At 38.0% G+C, this 26,207-nt stretch overlaps 1 protein-coding gene across 2 annotated transcripts in view; it reads right to left on the bottom strand.

The window, feature by feature from the left end:
- Nucleotides 1–26,207, bottom strand: part of SH3RF1 (SH3 domain containing ring finger 1) — a 182,046-nt gene that overhangs the window by 67,283 nt on the left and 88,556 nt on the right. For both annotated transcript variants that reach the window (XM_045997084.1, XM_045997086.1), the window contains exons 3-4: nucleotides 2,516–2,791; nucleotides 1,644–1,739 (exon numbers count right to left, since the gene is read on the bottom strand). In XM_045997084.1, coding sequence (XP_045853040.1) covers nucleotides 1,644–1,739; nucleotides 2,516–2,791 — 372 coding nt within the window. The remainder of the gene's footprint in view (nucleotides 1–1,643; nucleotides 1,740–2,515; nucleotides 2,792–26,207) is intronic.

Below are 26,207 nucleotides of genomic sequence, written 5' to 3' on the forward strand. Positions count from 1 at the left end.
GACCCATATCTAGAATATCTAAATAATATACAGAAAGAATTGCCCAAGAGTTAAGAATTTTTTTTCTGTTGTTTACTTTCAAAGGAGAAAAAAATGTTTCAATAAACAGGAACATAGGGGTAAAATTCAAGGCTCATACATGGTTTGAATTATTTTTCCATGGGTATACGGTAGTCAAACTGATTTTTAATGAAAACTTTGGCAATCTTACCATCTATGGGAAAAACTGAGTGCTAACTACAATGGCACGATTTGTTTTTTAAGTTTTCAAAATCATACCAGAACAAATGGCTCAGATAAAAAGATGGAAAAATAAGTAATGATGGTTTCTCTTTTTTACATGCTTAAGATACATGCTTTGATATCTGAAAATGACAGAATTACTTTTAATTCCCCCAAACAACCTGTTCTCTCTTACTTTTTGGCTCTTGCACATGCCAGTCTTCCTGCATGGATAGTCTCCTTGCCATAAAAATCTACCTCTTCCATTTCTCTTGGTTAACACTTATTTATCCATCACACAGATATCCACTAAGAACTCACTTCTTCCAGACTTCTTCTGTGACCTTAGCGAACTTTGTAAGGTTGTTTGCACTGTGTTTCATTCTTTAACAACACCTTCAACTTATTTTCAGCAAGAGATTCTTATAACTAAAGGACATGAATGTTTATGACATATGATGTAATGCAGGCCTATTACAAATTGTAACATCCTATTTAATTTTTAATTTGTGTTATTCTTTAAAATAATAGAACCGTTATGCCTACTCTCTATAAAGACTTTACTGAGTCAGGCTGGCCATAACCTTTCTAAGTAAAGCTGATTAAGGTTGGGGAGGTGGGCCTAAGGTGTTGCTGGGATAACATGGGGGAATATTCATTCCCTTATGTCATGTTTATTAGAGGCCTACTCTGCAAATCACCGTTCTAGTTCTGATGATGTGGCAGATAAGGAAAGAAATAAGTAAACAGTCATACACTCACCTGCCACCTTACTCAGAAGTTTATCAACCTTCTGATCCCAAAGTGGCAAATGGAATAGAACACCTGGAAACAATATAGGTACTGATAGGAAGCATACAGTAATATTTAACAAGACATAGGAATGCTTTTAGCAGGGGGGACACAGTGAAGACTTTCAAACATTTCAGAGTCTTCAGTAACTGTAGGCAGGATGGAGCAATTCTTCCTAATCCATCCAGTCATCTGGAACAGGGTATTCCCAGTGCTTTCTGTTGTGAAGACAATTTCTTCTTTTCCACCTTCTCTTCCTCCTCCTCCTTCTTCTGTAGGCTAGGTTTTTGTCTTTCTTTTTTTTTTAACTCCAGTTTTATTGCAATATAATTGACATATAACATTGGATTCATTTAAGGTGTACAACCTAATGATTTGCTGTGTGTATACATTGCAAAATGATTGTGAGGCCTTCTTTTTTCTTAATTTTTAAAAATATTTTTAATTAAAAAAAAATTATTTTTTAAATAGGCTCCACGTCCAATGACACTGAGATTAAAAGTCACATGCTCTACTGACTGAGCCAGCCAGGTGCCCGGGGAGGACTTCTTAATACCCGAAATGCACAAATAAGATTTGTTTACTAAGCTGAGTACTAACAGGATTGAATTTTCTGCAGATTAACTTACCTCAACATATGAAATCGGAAATATTCCTATTTTGTCTGCCAGCATTCCTTCGGCCCAGTTTTCATCCACTCTACGGATCACAGTCAGAACATCATCCTGAAGAAACAGCAAAATTAGTCTATTTGATCCCACATTAAGCTCGTCATTTAATTTCCTTTTCAATAAAGGGGCTCAAGTTTTAAGAGTACATGAATTAAAATGCTATAACATATCTTTAGTACACAAATCTAGCGTTGTCACTATCAATCAAGAGCATTGTAAACCTATGAACTCTTTCTATACAGGGGTTGGCTGCTTATTACAGCTTCAAATGCCACCCATCCCAGGCTCTTGAACTTCTGTTTTAGATTGATTCTCAGGCTCTTCTCATGTTCTCTCTGATAATATACCAAATGGCCATTTAAATGCATAGCCCACTGCTTTTCTTTATAAAAAACACTATTGTATTTATCTACTTAAAATTCTAAAGCATTTTTATCAATTCAGTAGATACACTACTGTGTGCTTTCAGTAGAGAAATTTATGTATAAAATAAGAAAATAATGATGTTTCATTGTGTTATTCATAGTTCAGTAAATTAAAATCCCTAAGTGGCACACACACCCTGTAAAGTGGCTTAGAATTAAATTTAGGCTCTAAATATGAAAATGATACCACACAGAACATCAACCAAAATTATCTTTCATATAAGAACAGCCTATGCACAAAATTACTTTTTGTGACTTTAAGAAAATTGCTTCCAGGTATTTTTAAAAGCACAGTGAAATACTAAAGCTATTTTATCATTTTACAAAAGGAAATACAAGTCATATTCCTGCATATTCAGGTCCAGAGGAAGAGCTGGTGAACAGAAAATCTCATTCTAAATTTACCTTTGCAAATGGAAGGCAATCTTTGTCTGCTTCCTTGTCTTTCACTTCAAAGTCATAAAGTGCTTTGCACTGAGGTGGGGGCTGAGGTAATGGTTTGATAATCTGCACAAAATTTGTGGGGAAAAAGCCATGGATCCCGTTGACTTCCCCATGGTACCAATTTTCATCCACTTGTCGCCGCAAAATGATGATGTCACCTTTGCTGAATTTAAGGTCTCCAGGCTCTTTCCCTTCGTAGTTGTATAACGCTTTGGCACAAGGTAACTGAGGTATACCCTTAAGGAAAGAGATGAGTTTTAATTAAAGAATGGTCAAAAATGTCTGGAAATTTAACTGTATTATTATTTTTAGACAAAGTCAACTCAACATAGCATGCAGGTCTGGAGTTGAGTGGGTGGGAAAATGAAACACGAGGAAGTGACACATGACCCAAGTCTTCAAGGATACACAAGAGATAGCCAGGCAAAGCTGAAGTGGAAGAATAAAAGAGAAGAGTGAGACATTCGAAGTAGAGGGGACAGCACCAGCAAAGACATGGAGCATGCTGTGCAGAGGGACTGGAGTTTTACAGAGAACGTGATGTTCTTGGAGAGGAATTAAGGAATATAAAGTGTAGGAGAAGTAGGCAGAAGGTAACTCATGGAGGGTCTTGAATAACACGTTAAAGAGGCTCAACTGCTATGTCTGTTCAGCAATGACAAGCACTCACAGGTTTGAAATACAGATGGCCATGGTAAGAAGCATGTGTCAGGCATTAGAGTGGGAAACGGATGAAGGGGAGAGGCAGACAGCTCTGTGCAAAGCACAGGTATAAACTACTTGAAAAAAAATTTTTACCGCCTAATCTTTCTAATGAAGCAGAGTAATAGAAAGCATTACTCATTGTATTGCCATCTCCCTGGGCTCCTCCACTCCCCACTCCCCCCCCCCCCCAAAAATGGATCAAAGTTTTATACTCTTGAGGCAACAGAACTTCATAATATAGTTTTTAAAAATTACTTTGGTTTCTAGTCAGAGATTTAGAGTCTGGACTATTCCTAAGCCAACCTTTTTTTGCTAAATATTTTTGTTTGGCTTAAGAGGAATAGCCAGTTCTTGGCTCTCAAAATGCTATTGGCAGTCATCTTGTGTTGGCTTGATCCATGTGATGTTGCGTCTGCTTAATGAGAGCTGTTCTAGAGGCCAGTATCCGAGGAGGCAGGAGCTGAGCCTTTCAGAAGTTCTGAAACCCTCACGTGCCCTCTGACTTTTGGACCCTGCCTTAAGATCTTGCCTAGGAAGGCATAACTCCTGTTATTCAGCCATGACCTAATCTTGTAAACAATTCTGCTGTGCCCTTTGGTTTCTGCAGAAGGGAAATGCCCTCAGGAACTCTGGTGCCTCACAATCGTGTGAACTTTGGTCATATTCCCTTCAGTGTCCAACTCTGTGAAAGGATTCTAATTTTTGTCTGCTCTCATGGAGACGCCTCACTGCATTCTCTACTACATATTTCTTGAAGTCTGGTTATCATAATATAACAATATTTCCCAAGATAGTTTTGAGGAAATAACAGTAAATAAACACAGAAATGAATATCACTATGAAAGAGGGCAAGAGACAGAGAACTGACCAAGTACTGTAATAAGCCAACTCTTGGAACACAGCTGATGGGACCATGATCAGGCAGTTTCAGGTAAGGGTTGGAAACACAGACTCCAGAAGCCAGAATGTCTGAATCTGAATCCGCGTTCAGCCACTTACTAGCTGTGTGACCTTGAAAAGGTTAACCTCTCTGTGCCTCAATTTCTTCATCTGGGTTGTTGTGAGGATTTAGTGAGTTAACGTATGTAAACCACTACAAAAGGCCCAGCAGTTAGGAAGTGCCTCATTGATGAACTATGATCATCGTCATCATTGCCCAGTAGGAAAAGACTTGTTCACCAGTAAAACACAGCACCTGAAAATGTATTTGTCTCTATGCAGCTGGATGCTTTTCCTTTTGGATGAATTCACATAGCAATTACATTTTTAATACATATTCACTATACAGCAATGCAAAGAATGTTCCTTCTAGGAAGTACTGGGATTTCAAAATGTGCATTTCTGAAGCACACATTTGTTTTCTAAGTGGAATCCATTCATCTTCTGGTTGAACAGAAGAAATTACAAATTCACTGACATGCACGGTTTAATAGAGGATGGCATTTTAGATGTGGCTGTAGTTCATCTTGACAGAGCTAATGTAAGGCACTGAAACCCTGCATGAATTAATAGAAAATCCTATTACAAACTCAGTGACAAATAACTCTATTCACATTATGGCCTGTTCTCTCAATTTTTTCCCCACCTCAATTAGCTCTGTTTGGCCCACTCTGTCCAAATCCATGCCAGCCAAATCCATGCACCAAGATACAGATTTAGCACTCTTAGAAACCGCTCTGAACTGCTCCTTAAAGAGACCTGTAAAATTCCCCCCAAAATACAGTATGGTTCTTTTGTGACATGCTCATGTGGGAACTGAAGGAATTAATTTCTTCACAGATCATTTCCACACACCAGTGGCCCAACAGACTTATTAACTTTTCTACCAAAGCAAATCTATTAAGTATTCCAAAAATCATCACAGATTCTTAATACAATGAATGGCAAGGATGAAACTTATGATAACAGTGATATACATTATGGTTAGCCTAGTTACATCCTTGAGACTGCAATCTAAAATTATTAATTCACACTGATTTGCTAAATCTCGACTGTTAAGGCTATTTCAGTGATCAATAACCACAGAGAAAGAATCATAAAGCTTATGGCAATCTAATCCATGAGCAGACATTTGTGCATCTGGCTGTGTTTTTCTATGGTGTTCTTTTTCAATTAAATTCTAAGAGGCTAAAAAGCCAGTTTGTGTCAAGTTTCTCAAAAGAAGGTTTCCTACATTAAATAAAATGAATTCTACTCTGATTTCAAATCAAGCGAGTTCAGTGATCTTTAAAAGACTTATTCCCACACAGACTGCAAATGATTAAGGATAAATGGTCAAACGACTTGGAAGAGAAATAAAAGAATGCATTTTCCTTTTGCAACATCTGAAGGATAAAGCCAAAACAATTGGTTTGATAGCCTCAGACTACTCTTCTGGGTAAAATACGTCCGGGCCCACGGAGGTACTGCCTTCTCATTCATCTCCTTAGAAAGGTCTGGGAGTCATGTCATCGCCCGGGCCCTTTGCCCCCTGTGCCTTCGGCAGGCTTTCCAAACTGCTGCCTTTCTTCTGTATCCTCTCATCAGCCCAAGGCCCCCGAGGATCTGCGGAGCTTACATTTCACTTGGCTACACATGAAAGGGAGGCTTAAAAGGAGAGAAAGCCAAAGAGAAACTGACTCTGCAGTCTAACCTTGGGCTTGCAGCTGTCATTCATGCTGTCCCCTTTATCAAAAATCTTGGCAATTTTAGACAGGTGAGCTATTATAATAGTTCTTAATCTGAAATACATTTCAATAAATAGTGACTACTCTGCTCATATAAACAGGAATAAATATGACAGTGGACCAGTTTTACTCCAAGCAATTTTGCTTCTACATTATGTATACAGATATTTAATGTAACATTAAAATCCTTATGAGACCTGCACACAAATATTTTTGATTAAACACTCCACACTCCATTTTTGTATCATCAACTATATTCCAATATATCTGGCAAAGTACTACTTGATGATGTAGCTGAGATTCTGATGGGTAAATAAAACATTCACTGCCAATTTATTTTATAGACTCTAAATGCCAAGGCCCAGATATACATGCAAGACAGCCTCTTTAAATTCAAATCCCTTCATGCATTTCTTACTGCTCCATAAAGTAAAAAAGATTCAGTGACCTACTAAAAAGAATATCTGAAAGATATTCTTGCCGTAGGAACAGCATCACAATGTTATAATTTAGTTATATGTAAGTGGGCACAAACTATGGCTGATTTCTACTTGACTTTCAAAAACTTCCAGAAAGAACTGAAGCACAAAGAAATTACAATAACAGAATTACTACACACATAGTAAGTAGCAAAATGGGTTCAGAAAAGGATTTTTTTAAAAGATTTTATTTGTTTATTTGTTAGAGAGAGATCACAAATAGGCAGAGAGGCAGGCAGAGAGAGAGGGGGAAGCAGGCTCCCTGCTGAGCAGAGAGCAAGATGGGGGGCTCGATCCCAGGACCCTGAGATCATGACCTGAGCCAAAGGCAGAGGCTTAACTCACTGAGCCACCCAGGTGCCCCAGGAAAGGATTTTTTAAAATGACCTTTGTAGAGGTGCCTTGGTGGCTCAGTCAGGTAAGCGTCTGCCTTCTGCTCAGGTTATGATCCCAAGGTCCTGGGACTGAGCCCCACATTGAGCTCCCTGCTCAGGGCGGAGTCAGCTTCTCCCTCTGACCCTCCCCCCAAACTCATGCTCTCTCTTGCTTTCTCACTCTCTCTGAAATAAACAAATAAAATCTTTTTAAAAATACCATATCTAAAGGAAAAATAACTTAAAAGACAACTGGGTCAAGCTCACCAGCTTAAATGTATTGCACAATGTATGCAACGCCCATATTTCTGTGCCTCTGGTACTCCTCAAGAATAGCAGACTGTGAACCCTCCCTTGTGAATCTGTCTTCAGCGCCTCCTATGGAACACAGTATATGGTGGGCACTTGACACTAAGATATGGGAGAAGCAGGAATACGGAGGAAAGAATTTCATTCCCTGTTCCCACAGGGTGCTGGGAAAAGTGGAGCACACGAAGGTGCCACAGAAAAACCTGGGGAAATGGGAGCTCGCCTGCTAACTAGTGTCCACTTCAATGTGCTCTGTAAACATGATTAAAAACATGATCCGTTCTGGAAATGGGCAGTTGAGTTTGTATGCTGGCATTTGAAAAATGTGAAACAAATTACACAGCAAACCATAGCAAACAAATATTTTCCTTTCAAACTTATCTGGTGGTTGTGAGGAAATAGTCACGTAGTTGATAGTTTTTTTCGGGGGGACTGGCCTTAAAAAGGGAGTATCCAACTGACAGACAAATCATTAAAGAAAACAAATCTTACTGAATTTCTCTAAGGGAAGAAGCTATTGAGAATGCAATCACGGAATAAAATGCAGGAAATTTATGTCACTCGTTGCCCTGAATATGAGTTTTCTGTTTCATCACATGTTTAATAATTACAATAGTATTTTTGCAAAGAGGAGGAAAAGTTATTGGGAAAATTCTCTGCAGTAACTTGAGCTATCATCTTGGAGACTCATGGCAGGATGAGGGATGTTTCCTGGTAAAAGGTCAAGTTTCTGTCTATTTGAAAAACAGTTTGATTCCTGCCAAGAATCTGCCCCTGCCCTTTCCTAAACCTCCCACCTGCCTGTGGGGGCGTGGGACTAGATGGAGAAGAATGACCATGTATCAGAATTCTGTGTGGCCCTTATTTAATCCTTATAGAAACAGAGAAAGGTAGGGAGAGTCAAAAATACAGAGGCAGAGGGATGTGTGGGAGCAGGTTTTTAATATTAAATAGAAAGGTCATGTAAGGCCTCAATATAATTCAACAGCCTGTTTGTAGGTTTTTTTGGCCAGTGTTTTCATTAATATCCCAGAGAGAGATGCTCATATAATTTAGACATGACGTTATATATGATAGTTCATAGTTTCAGAGTTAAAATAACATCAGAATAAACCCACACGTATATGGGCAATTAGACAAAAGTGCCAAGGCACTTCTTCAATGTAAGAAAAGAAAGTCTTTTCAACAGATGGTTCTTGGATAATTAAAAGCCCATATGGTGAAAAATGAGTCTTGACTCATACCTCCTATCATACACAAAAATTAATTTGAGATGAATCCCAAAACCAAACGTAAAGTTAAAACTAAGTTTACCAGAAGAAAGCACAGATTATCTTAGTGATTAGGCAGGTAAAAAAACCCAAAAAACCACAAACATAAAAATTTATAAAATGGACTTCATCAAAATCGAAAAATTCTGTCCATCAAAAGACAATTTAAAAAAAGCAAGTCACACAAAGGGAAAATTATTTGCAATACATATAACTGACAAAGTATTTTAATCTGGAAATATAAAGAGCTTCTATAAATCAACAACAAATAAACCAATTTAAAAAACAGACAAAATGAAGATCTAATTCAAAAAGGAATTTATTACATAGCCATGTAAAGGTATTCAGTGTCATTAGTCATCAGGAAAATGCAAAATAAATCTGCAATGAGATATTCTTTCACAACCATTAAAATGATTACAATTAAAAAGACAGACAATAGGACCCCTAGGTGGCTCAGTTGGTTGAGCATCAGACTCTTGGTTTTGGGTCAGGTCATGATCTCATGGGTTGTGGGATGGAGCCCTGTGACAGGCTCTGACCTCAGCACCAAGTCTGCTTGGGATTCTCCATCACCTCTCCCCTTGCCCCTCCTCCCATTCTCTCTCTCTCAAATAAATAAATAAATCTCAAAAAAAAAAAGACGACTGACAACAGAAAATGTTGTCAAAGAGACAGAGCAAATAGAACTCAAATACGTTGGTAGTGGGAGTCTAAAATGGTACAACCACTTTGGAAAACTATTTGACAATTTCTTATCAAGTTACACCTACACTTACTCTATGACCTAATAATTCTAATCCTAGATATTAACCAATAAATGAAGAAATATATCCACATAAAGACAGGGAACAGAAACTCTCGCTGCAGCACTATTCGTAATACCAAAAACTGAAAACCAAAGTCCATCAATAAGAGAACAATGAAATCTTTAGTTGTAAAAAAAAAAAAAAAAAAAAAATTTACTGGGGCACCTGGGTGGCTCAGTGGGTTAAGCCTCTGCCTTCCGCCCAGGTCATGATCTCGAGGTCCTGGGATAGAGCCCCGTGTCGGGCTCTCTGCTCGGCGGGGAGAATGCTTCCCCCTTTATCTCTGCCTGCCTCTCTGCCTGCTTGTGATCTCTGTCTGTCAAATAAATAAATAAATAGAATTTAAATTACTGATACACGAGTGGAAAAAATCAAAATTAATACTATATAATTACACTTCATATGACTTTCAGAATAGGTAAAACCAATCTATTATAACAGAAATCAGAACAGTTGCAGTCTATAGGGGTTGGGGAATGAATGGAAGGGTGTGTGATGAAAATTTCTGAGATTAGAGATAAATTCTATATTTTGAATGGGATGTTGATTACCTAGGTATACAAATGTGTCAAAACATATTAACCTGTACACTTAAGAACTGCAATTCACATAGGTAAATTTCAGCTCAATATTAAAATATATAAAAAATAAATCAGTAACAGCACTTAGAAAAAAAATGAGAAATAACCACATATACCAAATAAGTGATAATGTATGCACATGGAGGAAAAGATACAAAAGTATCACAGTGAATAACCACTTACAGCAAACAAGAAAATGGCAAGACTGGCAAAATAAGAGATCTGAAGTCCAGAGGTATGCAGATTAGTGCCTAGAAAGATGGCTACTTTTTGAAAAGGAAATCCATCACCAACGTACAGAGTATGTGTATGTAACATAGGGTCTCTGCTACAATCTGCCCCGACACTTAGCACCAGTCAGCCACTCACTAGATATCCAAGTTACATTCTGAATTCCATAAACAAAGTGAACAGAGAGCTGCATCGTGTTCCATGGAGAGTGGTACAGATGATAAAAGTGTTGGAAAATATGACAGAAAAGCTGCAGAAAGTGAGATGTATCAGTGGGTCAGTATTAAAGTAAGTGGTCAAATACAATGAAATGGTGTTACACAAGGAAAGTAAGCCCGCTTCATGTTCATTAAAGAAAAAATAAAGGCTTAAATTGATGCATGCATTATTTAAGTTGGATAAAAGAATTTCCTGACAGTGAGGGTTGTTAAATATTGCAGAGGATTATGATATATCTTTCACTGGAGACTTAAAAAATAGGACAGTCTCACAAGTTTGGTTCTGCCCAAAGGCAAAGGAACAAAGATTATGATGTGTGTTCTCTAGTAATGCTATGATTTCGTTGGCAATCAAACCATTTGAAAGAATAATTTTATTCTTTTTCTTTTTAAAGATTTTATTTATTTATTTGGCAGAGAGAGAGAGAGAGAGATCACAAGCAGGCAGAGGCAGGCAGAGAGAGAGAGGGAAGCAGGCTCCCCACTGAGCAGAGAGCCCGATGTGGGCCTCGATCCCAGGACCCTGAGACCATGACCTGAGCCGAAGGCAGAGGCTTAAACCACTGAGCAACCCAGGCGCCCCAAGAATAATGTTATTCTTGATGATTTTGTCATTTCTTTTTTTAGGAATGGAATCTTGAGAATAAAGAAAGTACTAAGGTATGAGAGAGGGAGCTGGGAGGGACATCTGGAAAAACAAAACGAGAATATGAATTAGTTTGTAGAAATCCAATCAAGCCAGCCTCAATACTCCAAAATCTATCACAACCTGTTGCAATATTACTAACAAAAGTAGAGATAAGCTCAACTGTGGTCAGGCACACCAGGTCATCTTTTATCTCATTATTCTTGTTTATGTCAAAAAGTAAAACATAATATTACGGGGTATTACTGTTATTACTCTCCATAGGAGTGTTCTGTCAATTAATTAGCATGAAGTTTACATAGAGATGACTAAGTAATTACTGCAGGATAATATCCTCTTACTTTGAAATAAATCTGTTACAAGGATATAAAACCAATCCTGTGAAACCCATAGGGTAGAATCAAGATCTTTAAAACATAATTAAGTCTTCATTAAAAGAAAAAAAACTCCTATCTCTATGCATAGACTTTGGAATTTTGGCTATCAAAAATTTTTAAAGTATTAACTGAATATAGAGACAATCTTATACTTCTGTCAACAAAGCTCTTTTACCTTTAAGTCTGCTGTAAAATGATACTTTAGAAATACCTGCAAATATTCTGCAATACTTAAATGAGTGCTACTAGAAAATGCAAATTGCTTTTGTTATCTAATTTCTCTATTATAGGACTGCACAAGAAATGCTACTGTAAGGAAAAAATATTTGCAGTGGGCAATTTTATCAACAGATAATTATTTTTTTAAAGTATTTATATTTATTTGACAGACAGAGATCACAAGTAGACAGAGAGGCAGGCAGAGAGAGGAGGAAGCAGGCTCCCCGCAGAGCAGAGAGCCGGATGTGGGGCTCGATCCCAGGACCCTGGGATCATGACCTGAGCCAAAGGCAGAGGCTTTAACCCACTGAGCCACCCAGGCACCCCTCAACAGATAATTATTTTAAGATAAGTAGTATACTGAAGCTCACCTCTAAAAAAAAGTATTCCAATTTAAGTATACTGACCAATAATATATGTAATAAGAGGAATTTAAGGGGAAGAGATTTAATAACTAATCCAACACTGAAAAGCCCAAATCCAACTCTTCTACTTTCCCCTAAATAATTAAACAGTAGGATATGAATTACAGGTATTTTTCAACCAAAATGAACATTATATAAAAATGATATTTTTTTTACATTTCTAGGTGATTAAATATATAGCAAAGAATATAAAAATGAAGTGCAGAGTCCACATGTGTGCATCCAAGACTACTTCCAATAAGCCTGTCATAGACACTACACAAATAAGATAAGAGATCATTCTAGCTATATTTTTAACAGAAAACTTGAGATAATGAGAAATTGATCATCTGAGATAGGCACTGGCAACAAATTACAGTTTTAAAATATCTACTGCTATGGGGCATCTAGGTGGCTCAGTCCATTAAGTGTCTGCCTTCAGCTTAGGTCATAGTTCCAGGCTCTTGGAATCGAGCCCCACATTGGGCTCCCTGCTTGGGGAACCTGCTTCTCCCTCTGCCTGCCACTCCTCTTGCTATGCTTGCTCTCTCTCTCTCCCTCTCTCTGTCAAATATATAAATAAAATCTTTTAAAAAGTACATATCTACTAATATAAAATACTGTATCTGTATGTTTTTAAAAAATTGTTTAACTAAATGCTTCTTTGGGTAAAGCAACTAGCTTTTCATGTGCACCAGGATGTGAGCGACTTGCGAGCAAGGTCTGGATGTCATTCATCTTTGTATCCTGACAGCCCAACACACGGCCCAGTCAGCTCACTGGTTGACTGCTTTCTGGATGCCTCTTACTTCATTCCATCCTACAGAAATCTGCCAGATTCATCTTCTTAAAATACAGCTTCTACCAAATCATCTATATGATTAACCTTTTCCTAATTCTGTTTCTAGCAATTTTAGTTCAAACCCTTTTCTCTGGCACTTACAATGCCCACAGTCTGACCCTAAACTATCTTCTCAAATACCTCACACTCCTCTCCAACAAATATCCAACATTCTAACCAAATTAAATTCTCTCTGAATACGGTCCTTTTTTCCCCAGCCTCTGGGACTTTTCTCTGCCATTCCCTCCATGCAAAGAGCCTTCTTCCCCAGACTGCATATCCACTTGTGAGAAGTCCTTTCAGCTTTCAAGACACAATTTAAACATTGTATTTCCCAAGTCCCATCCTTATTGTCCAATATAGATGTATGTTTTCCTTTTCAGCCTCAGAAGATTTTGTTTACAAAAATCTTGGTTTGTTCCCTGTTGGCTTTATTGTACCTTTTATTACATATATTTGAGTACTTTACTAATAATGCTACCAGACTCAAAACAATTTGAGGGCAGGAATGGTCTCTCATCCCTTCACAGATCACTGCAGAGCCTACTAATGTATCTTATAGACAGTAAACACATTTACTGAAATAAATTAGATCATTACCTCCCTCTAAGCAATTCTTCTCATCAACTACATAATTCTAAGAAAGAGGAGGAAGCTCTCCACTCCTACCCTGCACCCTCTAGTCAAGTTGGCAGTCTGTGTCTGGTGTTCTACTCTAAGGAATTCTGCTTAGAAAATTAGTGGAGTAGCCAATGCGGTAACTGCCTGTATGTAACAGCCAAGCAGAAGGTCAGGCCACTGACATTCATGTCTACTTGTATTTCTGTTATTTTATCCGACCTAAGTAAAGAAGTCAAAGAAAGAGACTTACATCAAGGCAGTATTTTGCAATGGTGGGCTAAACCCATGCTTTTAAATGCCTGAATGACCTTTCCTAAGGTCATATTGAAATAACAAAAAGTATTTTTTAAAAAAATAAAACCACAGCAGTTCTAGAAAGAGAGAAAACAACTGTTAGCATACCAGAAAATTTTAGGAATTTCTAGAAGAATGAAAGCAAGTGGAATCAGAAAAATTTCTATGTCTGGATTAAAAAATATACAGGGCAGGGCTAAATACCAAGATAGCAACCATCCTCATAAAGTCAAGTACATAACCCAAAACATACAGAAAAAAGACAGAGGTGGAAAAAAAAATTTAAGAGATATGAAAGATAGCTCTAAAAATGTCTAATACCAATCTAAAGTGAGAATCACTTTAAAACACAGTAAGAAAAAACACAGCAAGGGGGAGGAGAATGAAAGAAATAACAGGAACGGAAGAAAAGTTTCATGAGCTAAAGACACCTAAGAGCTGAGTTATAGCCGTCTCATCAAATACCAAACAGCGTTAATAAGGGGGGAAAATTCATATTTCGACACATCTCATTACACTGCAAAATTCCAAAGACAAGGGAAAAATTCTAAAAGATTTAGGGCAAAATAGTTTACCAGTTTGGAACTAGAATCTGAATTCTTGGCAGCAATACAGGATAAAAGAAAATGAAAGAGCAAGGCCTTTGGATTTCTAAAGGAACATGATTTAGAAAACTTTAGCCAGCTAAACTATTAAATATGTGTGTGGACAAAGGAAAGATACTCTTGAACATACAAAATCTCATAAAGTTTATTCCCTGTGTATTTAAAAAAAAAAAAAAAAAAGTTCAGAGGCACCTGCAAGGCACAGTTGGTTAGGCCTCTACCTCTTGGTTTCAGCTTAGGTCATAATCTCAGGGACATGGGATCAAGCCCCCCATCAGGCTCTACATTTAGCACGAAGTCTGCTTGCAACTCTCCCCCTCTCCTTCCTTTCCCTACCCTCCCTTACTCTCTAAGTAAATAAATAATTTTTTTTTTAAGAAGTCCAAGCAAGGATCTCCCATTCTACCCCCCAGAAAAACCACAAAAGACTTGTAGAGAGAGGATATGTGATATAAGAAACATGGATGGCTAAATATGATCTAGAGGACATGAAGAAAATGGAAAAGAAATGTAAAGAGAATCTATTGGACTTAAAAGCTGGATTCATCCTACCTGCATTGAGGAAGATCTGGTGGTACAGGTTATATCTCCTTTTTAATGGACCCAACTGCAGTGCAGTGAATAATTTTTAGATAATCACAATACCACAAACTGTTTTTATGGCATTTCAATTCATAGAATCAATCTCCAAACACTGAAAAGAAGAATTAAGTACAGCCACACAATAGAATGTTATAAACTCTGATAATTAAAAAAAAAAAAAATAATCAAGAGTTAGGGAAGGAGAGATGGGAAGTAGAAGTAATCTCAATTTTATCACTTGGTATCTGAAACTGATATTGTTGAAGGCTAAGAAATCAGGAAAAGGAAAATTTATTCTTTGAGGCTGTACATGAAACCAGTAGGAGAACTAAACACCAGAAAACAGTATAAGCGCTTACCTCCAGAAAGCAAGATGAAGGCACGAGAGAAGGGACGATTTAACTTTTTATTTTAGACTCTTCTGTGTGGTTATATATTTATTTCTAACATGAACAGGTATAACTAAAAATAAGTACAGAAAAAAAGGAATGTAGTGCCTAAATTCTAATGTAGTCAATTATAAAGTTTAATTATCTTGTTTATTAAATAATTCAGACATACAAGTAAGATGGATACTATTAAAAATAGCCCTGTACCCACACCTAACTTGAGAAACAAAGCATTTCAAATGCAATCAAAGCCTCCTATATTTTTGTAAGCAACCACATAGTTGCTTTAAATGAAAATGAAAAGAAAAAAAGCTAGGTAGACCCTAAATATACATCCCTTATTCCCACTCCCAGTTACTCCTATTACTGATTATGATATCCAGTTGCACTAAATAACGGACTCTGTCACTTTAATGCAATATCGATACAACATCAGTAAAATCCCCACTATCTCTTTTGTTATTCAAATTCCATCTCTTATAAAAACTCAGACTTTTTGGTTTGCTGTGCTAATTTGCTTTATGGCTATAAAAAAGGAGCAAATGTGTAAAATATGACAAACTGTTAAAAAAAAAATAAAGACAAATTGCTCCACAATCACAGTTCCTACTTCTGTAAGACCTGGTGATTCAACTAATCAATGTGATTTCACCTTGAGAGTTTATGTCTAGGAGCTGTGCCCCTGACATGCTGTAGAACATGGGGCTTGGAGAGTTAAGCATGTTAGCTTTGGAGAAAATAAAATAATACATTCCCTCAGCTCCAAAGGGGTTAGTTTACTAAACTTGTGAAATACACAGAAGTCACTTGACATGTCACCTTCAAAAATACCTATTTGTCATGCAAACTTAAGAAGTCAGCATATGATCCTAACTACTAGCTATCATTCACAAGCTGCTTTTATGTGTATGTCGGGGGTGGGGGGGTGTGCGTTGATAATATATGAATTCTTAAAACCACAGTCAAAAAAACTTGATTAATCAGAGATAAGATTTTGGAATGTTTAAAATAAAGCCATTTCTCTCTCTCTCTCTTTTTTTTTTTCATAAAGTGTTTTAGAAACATAAGGGCAGCTTCTACCAGGACCAACCAATCTGACTTTAAGGATATAGCATTATACTTCATTTTAATTTCCCCTGACTGAGAAAGAGAAATGATGAACTAGTGAATGGATTCATACTTGGTGCAAATTACAACTCAAAACAGGTGCTTTTCTAACTTTATTTATTTTCAAGCTTATAAATCATTTGGTGTTTCTGTTACATGCAATTTGGATTCAGTAGATATGGGTAGGGCTAGAGTCTGCACTTCTAACAGCTCCCAGGATATAGCAATGGTGATGCTGCTGGTCCAGGAACCATTCTTTCAGCAGCATGGGAATCAGGGATCAGTCACCTTCCCCATCTTTTTGCTAATTCTTCTTCCCCAGGTGCCCAAGGATTCAATCTTCTGACAGTGTCTCTCTTTTAAGTTCACTCACAAGCTGATCACATCTATTCCCTTCTTTTAAGACCATTTATGCCAGCCATGACCAACACTGGCTGCATATTAGGGTCAACTAGGGAGTTTTCTTCTTCTTTTAAAGTTATGTAAAGCCCCACCCCAAACCAATAAAACGAAAATTTCCAGGGTTGGGTCAGAAATACAGGTTTTTTTTGGGCGCCTGGGTGGCTCAGTGGGTTAAAGCCTGTGCCTTTCGCTCAGGTCATGATCCCAGGGTCCTGGGATCGAGCCCCGCATCGGGCTCTCTGCTTGGCGGGGAGCCTGCTTCCTCCTCTCTCTGTCTCTGTCTGCCTCTCTCCCTACTTGTGATCTCTATCTGTCAAATAAATAAATAAAAATCTATTAAAAAAAAAAAAAAAGAAATACAGGTTTTTTTAAAAAAGCACCTCCATGGTTCCCATATAAAGGGCTAAGACCTGTTATCTACACACCGATGTCTCCCAGACCTGATGTCAGCTACCACCTCTCCCCTGAGTCCAAAGTGCCTACTCCACATCTCCTGTTGAATGTCTAATAGATGTCTCCAAGCTAACTTGTCTAAATTAGACCTCTTGATTTCCACCTGCACCCACCAAAACCTGATCCTCTGCTACTTTTTCCTATCTTGGTAAATGGCCCCACCATTCACGTAACTGCTCTGGCCCAACAATTCTACATTCAATTCTTCAGTAATCCTGCTGGCTCTACCTTCAAAATACAGCCTAAACTGGTACATTTCTTACAACTTCTATTTCTACAACCAACCTAAGCCAAAATAAAAAATAACACTACCTCCATATTGTCAGTCCTGAACCCCTAGAGTTTGCCGTCTATACCCTCTTGTCTGTTAAGTTCCCAAGGGTTTTTTTCATCTACTTACAATAAAATACAAACTCCAGGGGCGCCTGGGTGGCTCAGCGGGTTGAGCCTCTGCCCTTAGCTCGGGTTGTGATCTCACGGTCCTGGGATCGAGCCCCGTGTCAGGCTCGTTTGCTCGGCGGGGAGCCTGCCTTCCCCTCTCTCTCTGCCTGATGCTGCCTACTTGTGATCTCTCTCTCTCTCTCTGTGTAAAATAAATAAACAAAATCTTAAAAAAAAAAAAATATAAACTCCCTCCTATGGCCTCCAGAGCTCTGCATCATCTAGCTCCTCCATATCTTTAACCAACCTCTTTCCCTCTAACCTCCAACTCCTAACCTCGTTGCTGCTCATGACTGCCACAGGCTCTTTTCTGCCTCAGGATCTTCCTCTTGTTCTTTCCTTACGCCTACAATATTCTTTACAGGCTTATTTCTGTACGTTGCTCAGGTCTCTACTTCAATGGCACCTCAGAAAAGCCTTCTCTGACTATCCCCAAATAGCCTCACACAACCAGCACCCATCATAACGTCCTCACCCTACTCTTTCTACCGTGCTCATCTTTGTCATGACATTTCTGAAGTTACACTAGTCATTCCTTTGTTGGCTTCTTTACTGCCTCCTCCTCCCCACCCAAAAACATTAGAACATAAGCTCTAAAAAACAGCTTTTTTATTTTATTCAAAGTAGGATCACAGGCCTGTGTCCATCCCTAACAATTTGTAGGCACTCTAATACCCGTTGATTGTTATGAACAGAAAGTTTATGCCCTCTCCAAAATTCATATGTGGAAGCTGTAATCTCCAATGTGATGGAATTTGGAGGAGGGGCCCTTGGGAGGCAACTAGGATTAGATGAGGTCATGAGGTTAGAGCTCTCCTGGTAGGATTAGTGCTCTCAAAAGAGGAGACACCAGAGTTTCCTTTCTCTTGCTCTCTTCATGTATGTGCACCAAGGAAAAGCCTGTAAGCACACACCAAGGTGACCATGTCCAAGCCAGGAAGCAGGCCCATACCAAAAAAAAAGTATGTCAGAACCTTGACCTTGGACTTCCCAACCTCCAAAATTAAGAGAAATAAATGTCTGTTGCTTAAGCCCCACAGTCTAATATTTTGTTAAAGTAACCTGACACTGGTATAATGAATAAATGAGTCAACAGAAAGTAACCTGGTTGGAGGGCTCTATGATGTGCCCCAAAGCTTTATAACTGTCCATCCTTTGGCATGTCCAGTATTTTTAGTAATAATTTGAATAAAGGTATTTAGAGCATGATTAATTTGCCAGTGACACAAAACTAGAAGGGAGAGCTAACCAGCTAATATGATGGATAACAGAAATTTTTGAAAGATTTTCATCAATGAGAAATATGGAACAAACAAAGCCAAGTATTTCCTAGGATGAACATTCACTAGTGTATTTCATTGTTTAAAACCCACTAGCACAGATACAGGAAACTACAAAAGACCTGCCCTAATGACAGACTGAATGAAAAAGACTCAAGGACTTGTGCAATCTACAAGTTCAATACAAGCCACAAGTAACATGACTACCTGATTACTGTCAAAAGCACTAGAACGTTAGCTGCATAAATGAAATGCAGAAAAAATGAACAGACCTTCGATGTCCTGACTGATCAACAACATCTACAGAATCTTGTTCAGTTCTGTGTAACCCAATTTAAGAGGAATATTAGTAAAATGATCTTTAGAAAGGTGAATGGTCTAGAAATTAGGTTAGAGAACACTTGTCTAAAGGACTTAGAAGACTTGGAAAAAACCCCTAGAAAGTGAAGACAGTAATAGTTGGTAGTGGCTGAGCATCCACAATGTGCCATTGTATGTTCACACACACAATACGTCTGTGGGATAGGCTTTCATTATTATTCTCATTTAACAGCTGTGGAAACCAAGGCCCAGCGAGTTTTAGTAGGCGGCGGGGTTTTACTCCAGAGGACATACTCATCATCAGGACATAGTCTTTAAACACTCAAAGGGTTGACATATGGAGCAATATTATACTTACTCTTTATAGTTCTAGAGCCTAAAACTACAACAGAGGAAAGTTACAATGGGCCAAGCTAATTTTCAATGTAAAGAAGTAGTTTCCTCATAATGAGCTTCTTCCTGGTCAATAGCTAGTATTCTTGCAGAAGCTGGCTAACCCGTGGTCAGCATGCTCAGCCCAGAGAACAGCCAATTTGGGTGGGGGCTCACAGGCTCCTTTTTCTTCTCAGTACTGATCTTCAACACCATGTGTTTCCTTTTCTATCTAAATACAACAAAGAACACTGAATGGTAACGTTTACAACTCTTCAAAGCAGTATTAGGTAGTTACATTTGAGAGAACGATAAGCCATCTTTAAGTACGGCACTTGCATTTAATTCAATTATTATAAAACAAGTAAGGGATGTTCTGTCTACCTTGGTCAACCGTGAACATAAGGTAGATGTAAGTATACTCACAAGTAGGGTTTGATGATCTCTTTGTCCTCCAATTTTAAATTCTTTCAGAAAACACAGATCTTTTTCTAAAGATTTCCTCAGCTTGTACTCTAAAGGTCTTTACTTTATAAATACCCACTTGTGCCAAAGGAAACACTCTTCATCCTCTAATTAATAAGACATTCATCTAAGCAAAGGACAACATTTGCAAGAACAGAAACACCAAGAAGTTATAAAATTAAGCACAGAAAGATCCCCACGATGGTTTAATGAATACATAATCTGTATATGCAATGAAAGTTTATTAAATAAAGAAAGAGCACTCATAATCTTTGTATATGTCTATATCACTAAAAGTATTAGTTTAGTAAAAGCTATCTTTCATGTTAATAATTTTAAAATAAGATACATTTTAATTATTAACATTTTAATGTGTTAATGGCACTATCTACCATTTTAAAAATACTCAAATTTTTAAAAATCTCTCCCTCTTTCTCTCTCTCTACAGGTATTTTATAAGTATATATAATCTTTAAATAATTTATATATATAATTTTTTTTAAAATGCAGGCTCCATGTCCAGCATGGAGCCCAAATTGGGACTCGAACTGATGACCAAGCCACACAGGTACCTCTAAAATATCTCTATATTTTAAAGTTGCTTACATATATGTAAATAGGTTTTCATGAAATTAAGGGGTTAAAAGAGAAAAGATCCTATATATAGTTCATATATGCAGTTCCCTGTAAGTTCCCTATATATTTGAAGGGAAAACTTCATATATATATATATATATATATATGTATATATACATATACATATATATATATATACACACACACACACACACACACAATATGAACACACAAACAAATAGATATTCCCTTACAAGGCTGATATATAAAGGAGCTAAGACCTTGATTTTCACAGACAACATCCTTGAGAGTTAAAAAAAGTTAGGAATTATGAACCTAACCCTATTTTGAGGCATCAATTCAAAGGACATCAGGGCTGGAAGGGACCTTAAAGATTATTCAGTTCAACCCCCACACATTAGGACAGGAAGATGAACTAAATACCCAAAAGTCACACAGCTATTAAGTAGCAAAGCCAAGACCCTAAAACCTAAGATGTTACTTTAATGTTGCAAAAGACACTCTGCAAATGTGATGAAGTTAAGAACCTTGAGATGGGCAGGTTATCCTCAATTATCTAGTTGGCTAAAGTAATCATACGGTCTTTAAAATCAGAAAACACTGCAGCTGAGTTCAGAGTCAGAGGCAGACATGACTATGTAGGAACACTGCTGGCTATGAACGCTGATGCAGAGATGCATCACTGCTGGCTAGGAAGACACAGGAAGCCCACAGGCCATGGTCACTGTGTAGCCTCCAGAGAGTGGAAAAGGCAAGGAAACAGATCCTAACCTAGAGCATCTAGAAAGCAAAATAGCCTTGCCTTTGCCTTGATTTCAGCCTAGTGAAACCTGTAGGAGACTTTGAACATAGAAAACTGTAAGATAATAAAGTTTTATTGCTTTAAGTTCCTAAACTTATAGAAATTTGTTACAGCCAAGATAAACTAATTCACCAAGTGACTCTATGGTCAGCATTCTCATCCCTTGGGCAGACCTCATATCTCTCTTTCGGGAACTTCCCACACTCTTAACGTTATACAAGGGTAAGTCTAGGAGAATGGTGTATACTGCTTGAAACAGAAAAGAAAGCTGCTGAAAGCCATGTACAAAGACAACACTGCATGAACTTACTGTTTACTTTAGCTCATTTTTTGAACTACATTTGCTTCCAAGTGAAATAAAATTGACTTTGAATAAATTTTACAGTGTTCTACTTGAAACAGCTGGTTGGGACTTTTCAAAAAGCATCTTGTCAGAATTATGTATTTTTTTCCTAAGACATATTCCACCCACTAAGTCATACCAGCAGCCTTGGTAATCATAGTAGATTACAGTGTGAACGCAAATCCCTTAGATTTCCATTCCGCAATAAGCTTCTTACAGGAAGGTGTGAATATATAAAATACCTTCAATTTAATGCAAAGGAAACCTGCATAATCTTGGGCGTATCTACTGCAGGGAGGGGCCAACAGAATGAAAAGAAAACCTTGTAGTTCTAGTGCTGAATTCACAACCAATGCCAGACTATGTGCATAACAGCAAAGGAAAAAGAAGCAAATGCACCAAAATGACACCCAAGCCTTAACTGATTCTTTCCTTTCCAATTCTAGCTTAATGTGGCTCAATTTGGGAAGGGATTACCCATGAAGAATAAAGCAATGTGGGAAAGAAAAAAAGGAGTTAAACTGAAAACCTGCAGATGAGAAAAATGTGCCCAAACCAGAGGCTAAAGGCTCATGTTCCAAGCCCCGCTTGTGTAAATACTGATCCTCCACCTCACTGAATTGTTGACATTACATAATTAGCCAGTTACAACAATAACACTACAGCTTAACACACTGCCACAACCAGAGCAATTTTAACTAGTCTAGTGAGTTGCCCGTCACCAGCTACATTTGTGCTAAGCTTCAAAGCAAAAAACTGGGAAAAGAAAAGAGAGGAGCATTTAGTATGCAGACTAACACAGAGTAAACAAGAGGAGCCTAGTCCATCCAGGATCTGGTCCCTGCCACCCCATTTGTTTTTGTTTTATTTAATTGGCTCAGCCTTTAGTTGTCACCTACTTGAGTAAGATTCAGTAAAGGCACCACATATACACTGCGATATAGAAAACAAATATTAATTTAGATCATATTAGTGTACACATAAATCAAACTCAAGACACTTTTACTGTTCAATTTTATAAACTTTAACATAACTGCCCCCCAAAAAAACCCCACAACTTAAACCCAATACTTGCAGTTTTATTCTTCAACTTTTTAAACTCTAACCTAAACAAACAAATACTTTTTAAAAATCTCAGATGACTCAGGCACCTATTAGCATTCCCCTCACTAGCCAGAGGAAGAGTTTCACCTGCCAGTGACCCCTTCATTTCTCTTTAATCACCCATTCTCACTAGGGAACAAAGGGTGCTGTATTCTTTCTTAGTAAAGTAAATTAAATCTGAAATGTAGCCCAACCCAGGTACTCAGGAAAATCATATACAGTATTCTGAGCGTTCTTATACATACTGTACAAAAATGCTCAATCTTTCCATCGAAACACCAAGTATTTCCTCACAATTTAAGACCACAGTCCTATGAATCATTAAATCTGGAAGGAAGTTTAGAAATGATCTATTCTACTCATTTTGTTTTACAGAAAAACAGAATTGCAGTTTCTTTTCTCCCCTGTCACAATGAAATCACAAAACCTTGCTGGCTGAGCATTCCACAGTGGGTCTGTTCCTCCCACCACTGTTCCAGGGTAAAGGCAAAAAGAGAGGGCTAGGGCTTGTGTTTCATCCAGAGAGCCATATTGAAAATAATGACCTTTCTGTGTAATTTAGCATGTTCTTTCTTCCTTTATTTGGTTGGTACCTAATCTTCATGTCATCCCTCTTTTTCGTATGTCTCCTATCCCAAATTCTTTTAGCAACACTCACTTTGGAAAACCCTTTTAAGAGAAGTCTCCTGAAGATTAAAAGATCATTTAGGTATCAAAGAAATGAAAATAATGGTGAAATCTGAGGCATTCTGATGATTTCTGAGTGTGTAAAAGTCCCCCCAATACTCTTTTATCTATATCATGTGGGTAACTATCTACTACCTCCAGATAAATCTAAATCCTTATCTTGTCCAATTTCTATTTTATTTTCTGTTATATTTTATTGTGGTAAGAACTCTTAATATGTGATCTGCCCTCTTAACACATTTTAGTGGTACATTACAGTATTGTTACCTGTAGGCACAATCTTTTTTTTTTTTTAAGATTTTATTTATTTATTTGACAGAGAGAGATCACAAGTAGACAGAAAAGCAGGCAGAGAGAGAGAGAGGGAAGCAGGCTCGCTGCTGAGCAGAGAGCCTGATGCGGGACTCGATCCCAGGACCCTGAGATCATGACCTGAGCCAAAGGCAGCGGCTTAACCCACTGAGCCACCCAGGTGCCCCTGTAGGCACAATCTTTTACAGATCTTTTATTTATCTTGTGTAACTGAAACTTTCTACCCTCAAAATGCAGTGTGTCTTGCCCACTCTGTTCTTTTGAAGCTGCTACTTCTTACCCTTTCATTCTCATTTTTCTAAGACTGTGGTGCCAGAGAAGAGCAGTATGGAGACCAGCATGAGGCCACAACAGTTGAGACTTCCAACTTCTTGAGGTTCCACCTCAAGGAACCTGCCCACTCTCTCACCTAGAGATTATACTTTCACTTTAATAAATTGCTTTGTGCTTGCTACTTTCTTTCTGGCTGTCTTTATTAGAGTGGATCCCCATGTAAATCTTCTCATGCAGAATCCAAGGACCAAGACCCCCATTCACACAATGCAGATTTTCCAACTGTAACAGTTCAGTCAGCAATTTACCAGTTGTTCGTAACCTTTCCCCAGTTCCAGCTCACAGTCCCCACTTACTGGAGTTGCTGATTTAATCCAGTGAGAATTGCTGGTAGTGTGCACAGCTTTCTCTTGGTCAGTATGCAGTAATATCTCTTGGTTATTGCTGGTGTGTTAAGATGCACATGTTTGTCCTGTTTTGTGTAGACAAAGGCTAACTGCCAATGAGAATCTTGGAAGTCGAAAAGCCATAAAGTTGGTCAGCACAGGTCAAGCACTTAACAGATGATAGAGTCCCTGCCACCAAATCCAAAAACTCCCATTTTAGGATAAGTTGGTTATGGAACAAGTTAGATTGACACTAAGTCACCCACCAGGCTCAAGAAGATTTCCATGCAACAAGGCATACTGTAAAACATCACACCATTCCAAACCCTATGACATACCCTTTTAGGTATTAATTTGGCTCAGAAAGACTCAAAGGCCTAGCTAAAATAGTAGCAGTAGTAGTAGTAGTAGGAGTAGGAGTAGTAGTAATAGTAAGGAAAATGAGATCCTCAAAATCCAGTTAAGCGTGACACCTTCTGGCACACCTACTTATTTTATGTCTAAGAACTGCAGTCCTAGAAGCTGTATACATCTACAAAAATGATGAAATCTTAACTAAAGTCAACCTAGAATTACAATGGCCATTATAGGAAACATTCCAAATAGACCAGATTGACTTAAGAAGTGTATCTGAAATAAAGGTTCCCATATCAAACAAACAGAATGAGATACCTATTTTCATTGGTATTAAGACTTCCAAAAAGCTTCAAGATTCTGAAATAGCTTCATTAAAAAAGTCACTGCACAAAGCTAATGAAAATCTAAAGACACGAGACTGTAGGTAAAAGCTTGCCAAACCATTAGCTTTATAGCCACAACAGTTCCAAGGCCAGCCACCTAAAACACCTGTGCCGCATTCTCCTAGGAGTCCATCATGAAAACAATAACCCAAGGATTGCTGTCTCAGGTGTAATCAGCTGGGATACTGGAAAAGAAATTGTCCTCAAAGGGCCTATGCAAATTTTTCAACATCAACTCAAATGTCCTCGTATCTATCCTCAAAGGAGCCCATATGGACCCCTCCCAGACTGATGAGACTCTGAGGGATTTTCTGGGAAACTGCTATGTTATTCTCTTAACCAGCCAAGGGAAACTAAAAATTAATGAAAAACCTTGCCAAATTCTGGATACTGAAGCTACACCCCCTTTAAACATCACTCAGAGCCTGTAGGTGGAATTCTGGGGAAACTGGCAGAAGCTGGCTAAAGGTGAGAATTCTTACCAGCCTCAGCTTTCCTGGATCTCTGGTGAAAATCAAATCTCTCCCGCATCCTCTTTGGGGATATGTCTTGGGTCCAAGGGGCTATTCAATACTGCCAAAAATATTTATTATTTGTCCCAGCTAAAAACTAAAGCAGTTCTGGGGTGAAAAACTGGCCAGCTGCAGAACCTGATAGAAAAAAATACATTTAAGCCTTCATCCCTAAGCTAAAATAAAACTTCATACCCAAAGAGGAAGAAAAACCTCCCAAAGCAATTGTAAAATGATTTATGGGTGGATCAACCTATCAGGTCATTTAAGTTGCAACCCCTTGAAGAATTAAGAGCAACTGTCTTTATCTTACAAATCTTTGCAAAACTACAAATGCAACTCTAGAAGCAATTCAAATTCCACCTATTCCTTTTTACAAATCCCTAAACCTTCCCCATTCCCATTTATCTTAAAATTCTTGTAACCTGCATTCTT

Source organism: Meles meles, chromosome 2, assembly GCF_922984935.1.
Source record: "Meles meles chromosome 2, mMelMel3.1 paternal haplotype, whole genome shotgun sequence".
Taxonomy (NCBI): Eukaryota; Metazoa; Chordata; class Mammalia; order Carnivora; family Mustelidae; genus Meles; species Meles meles.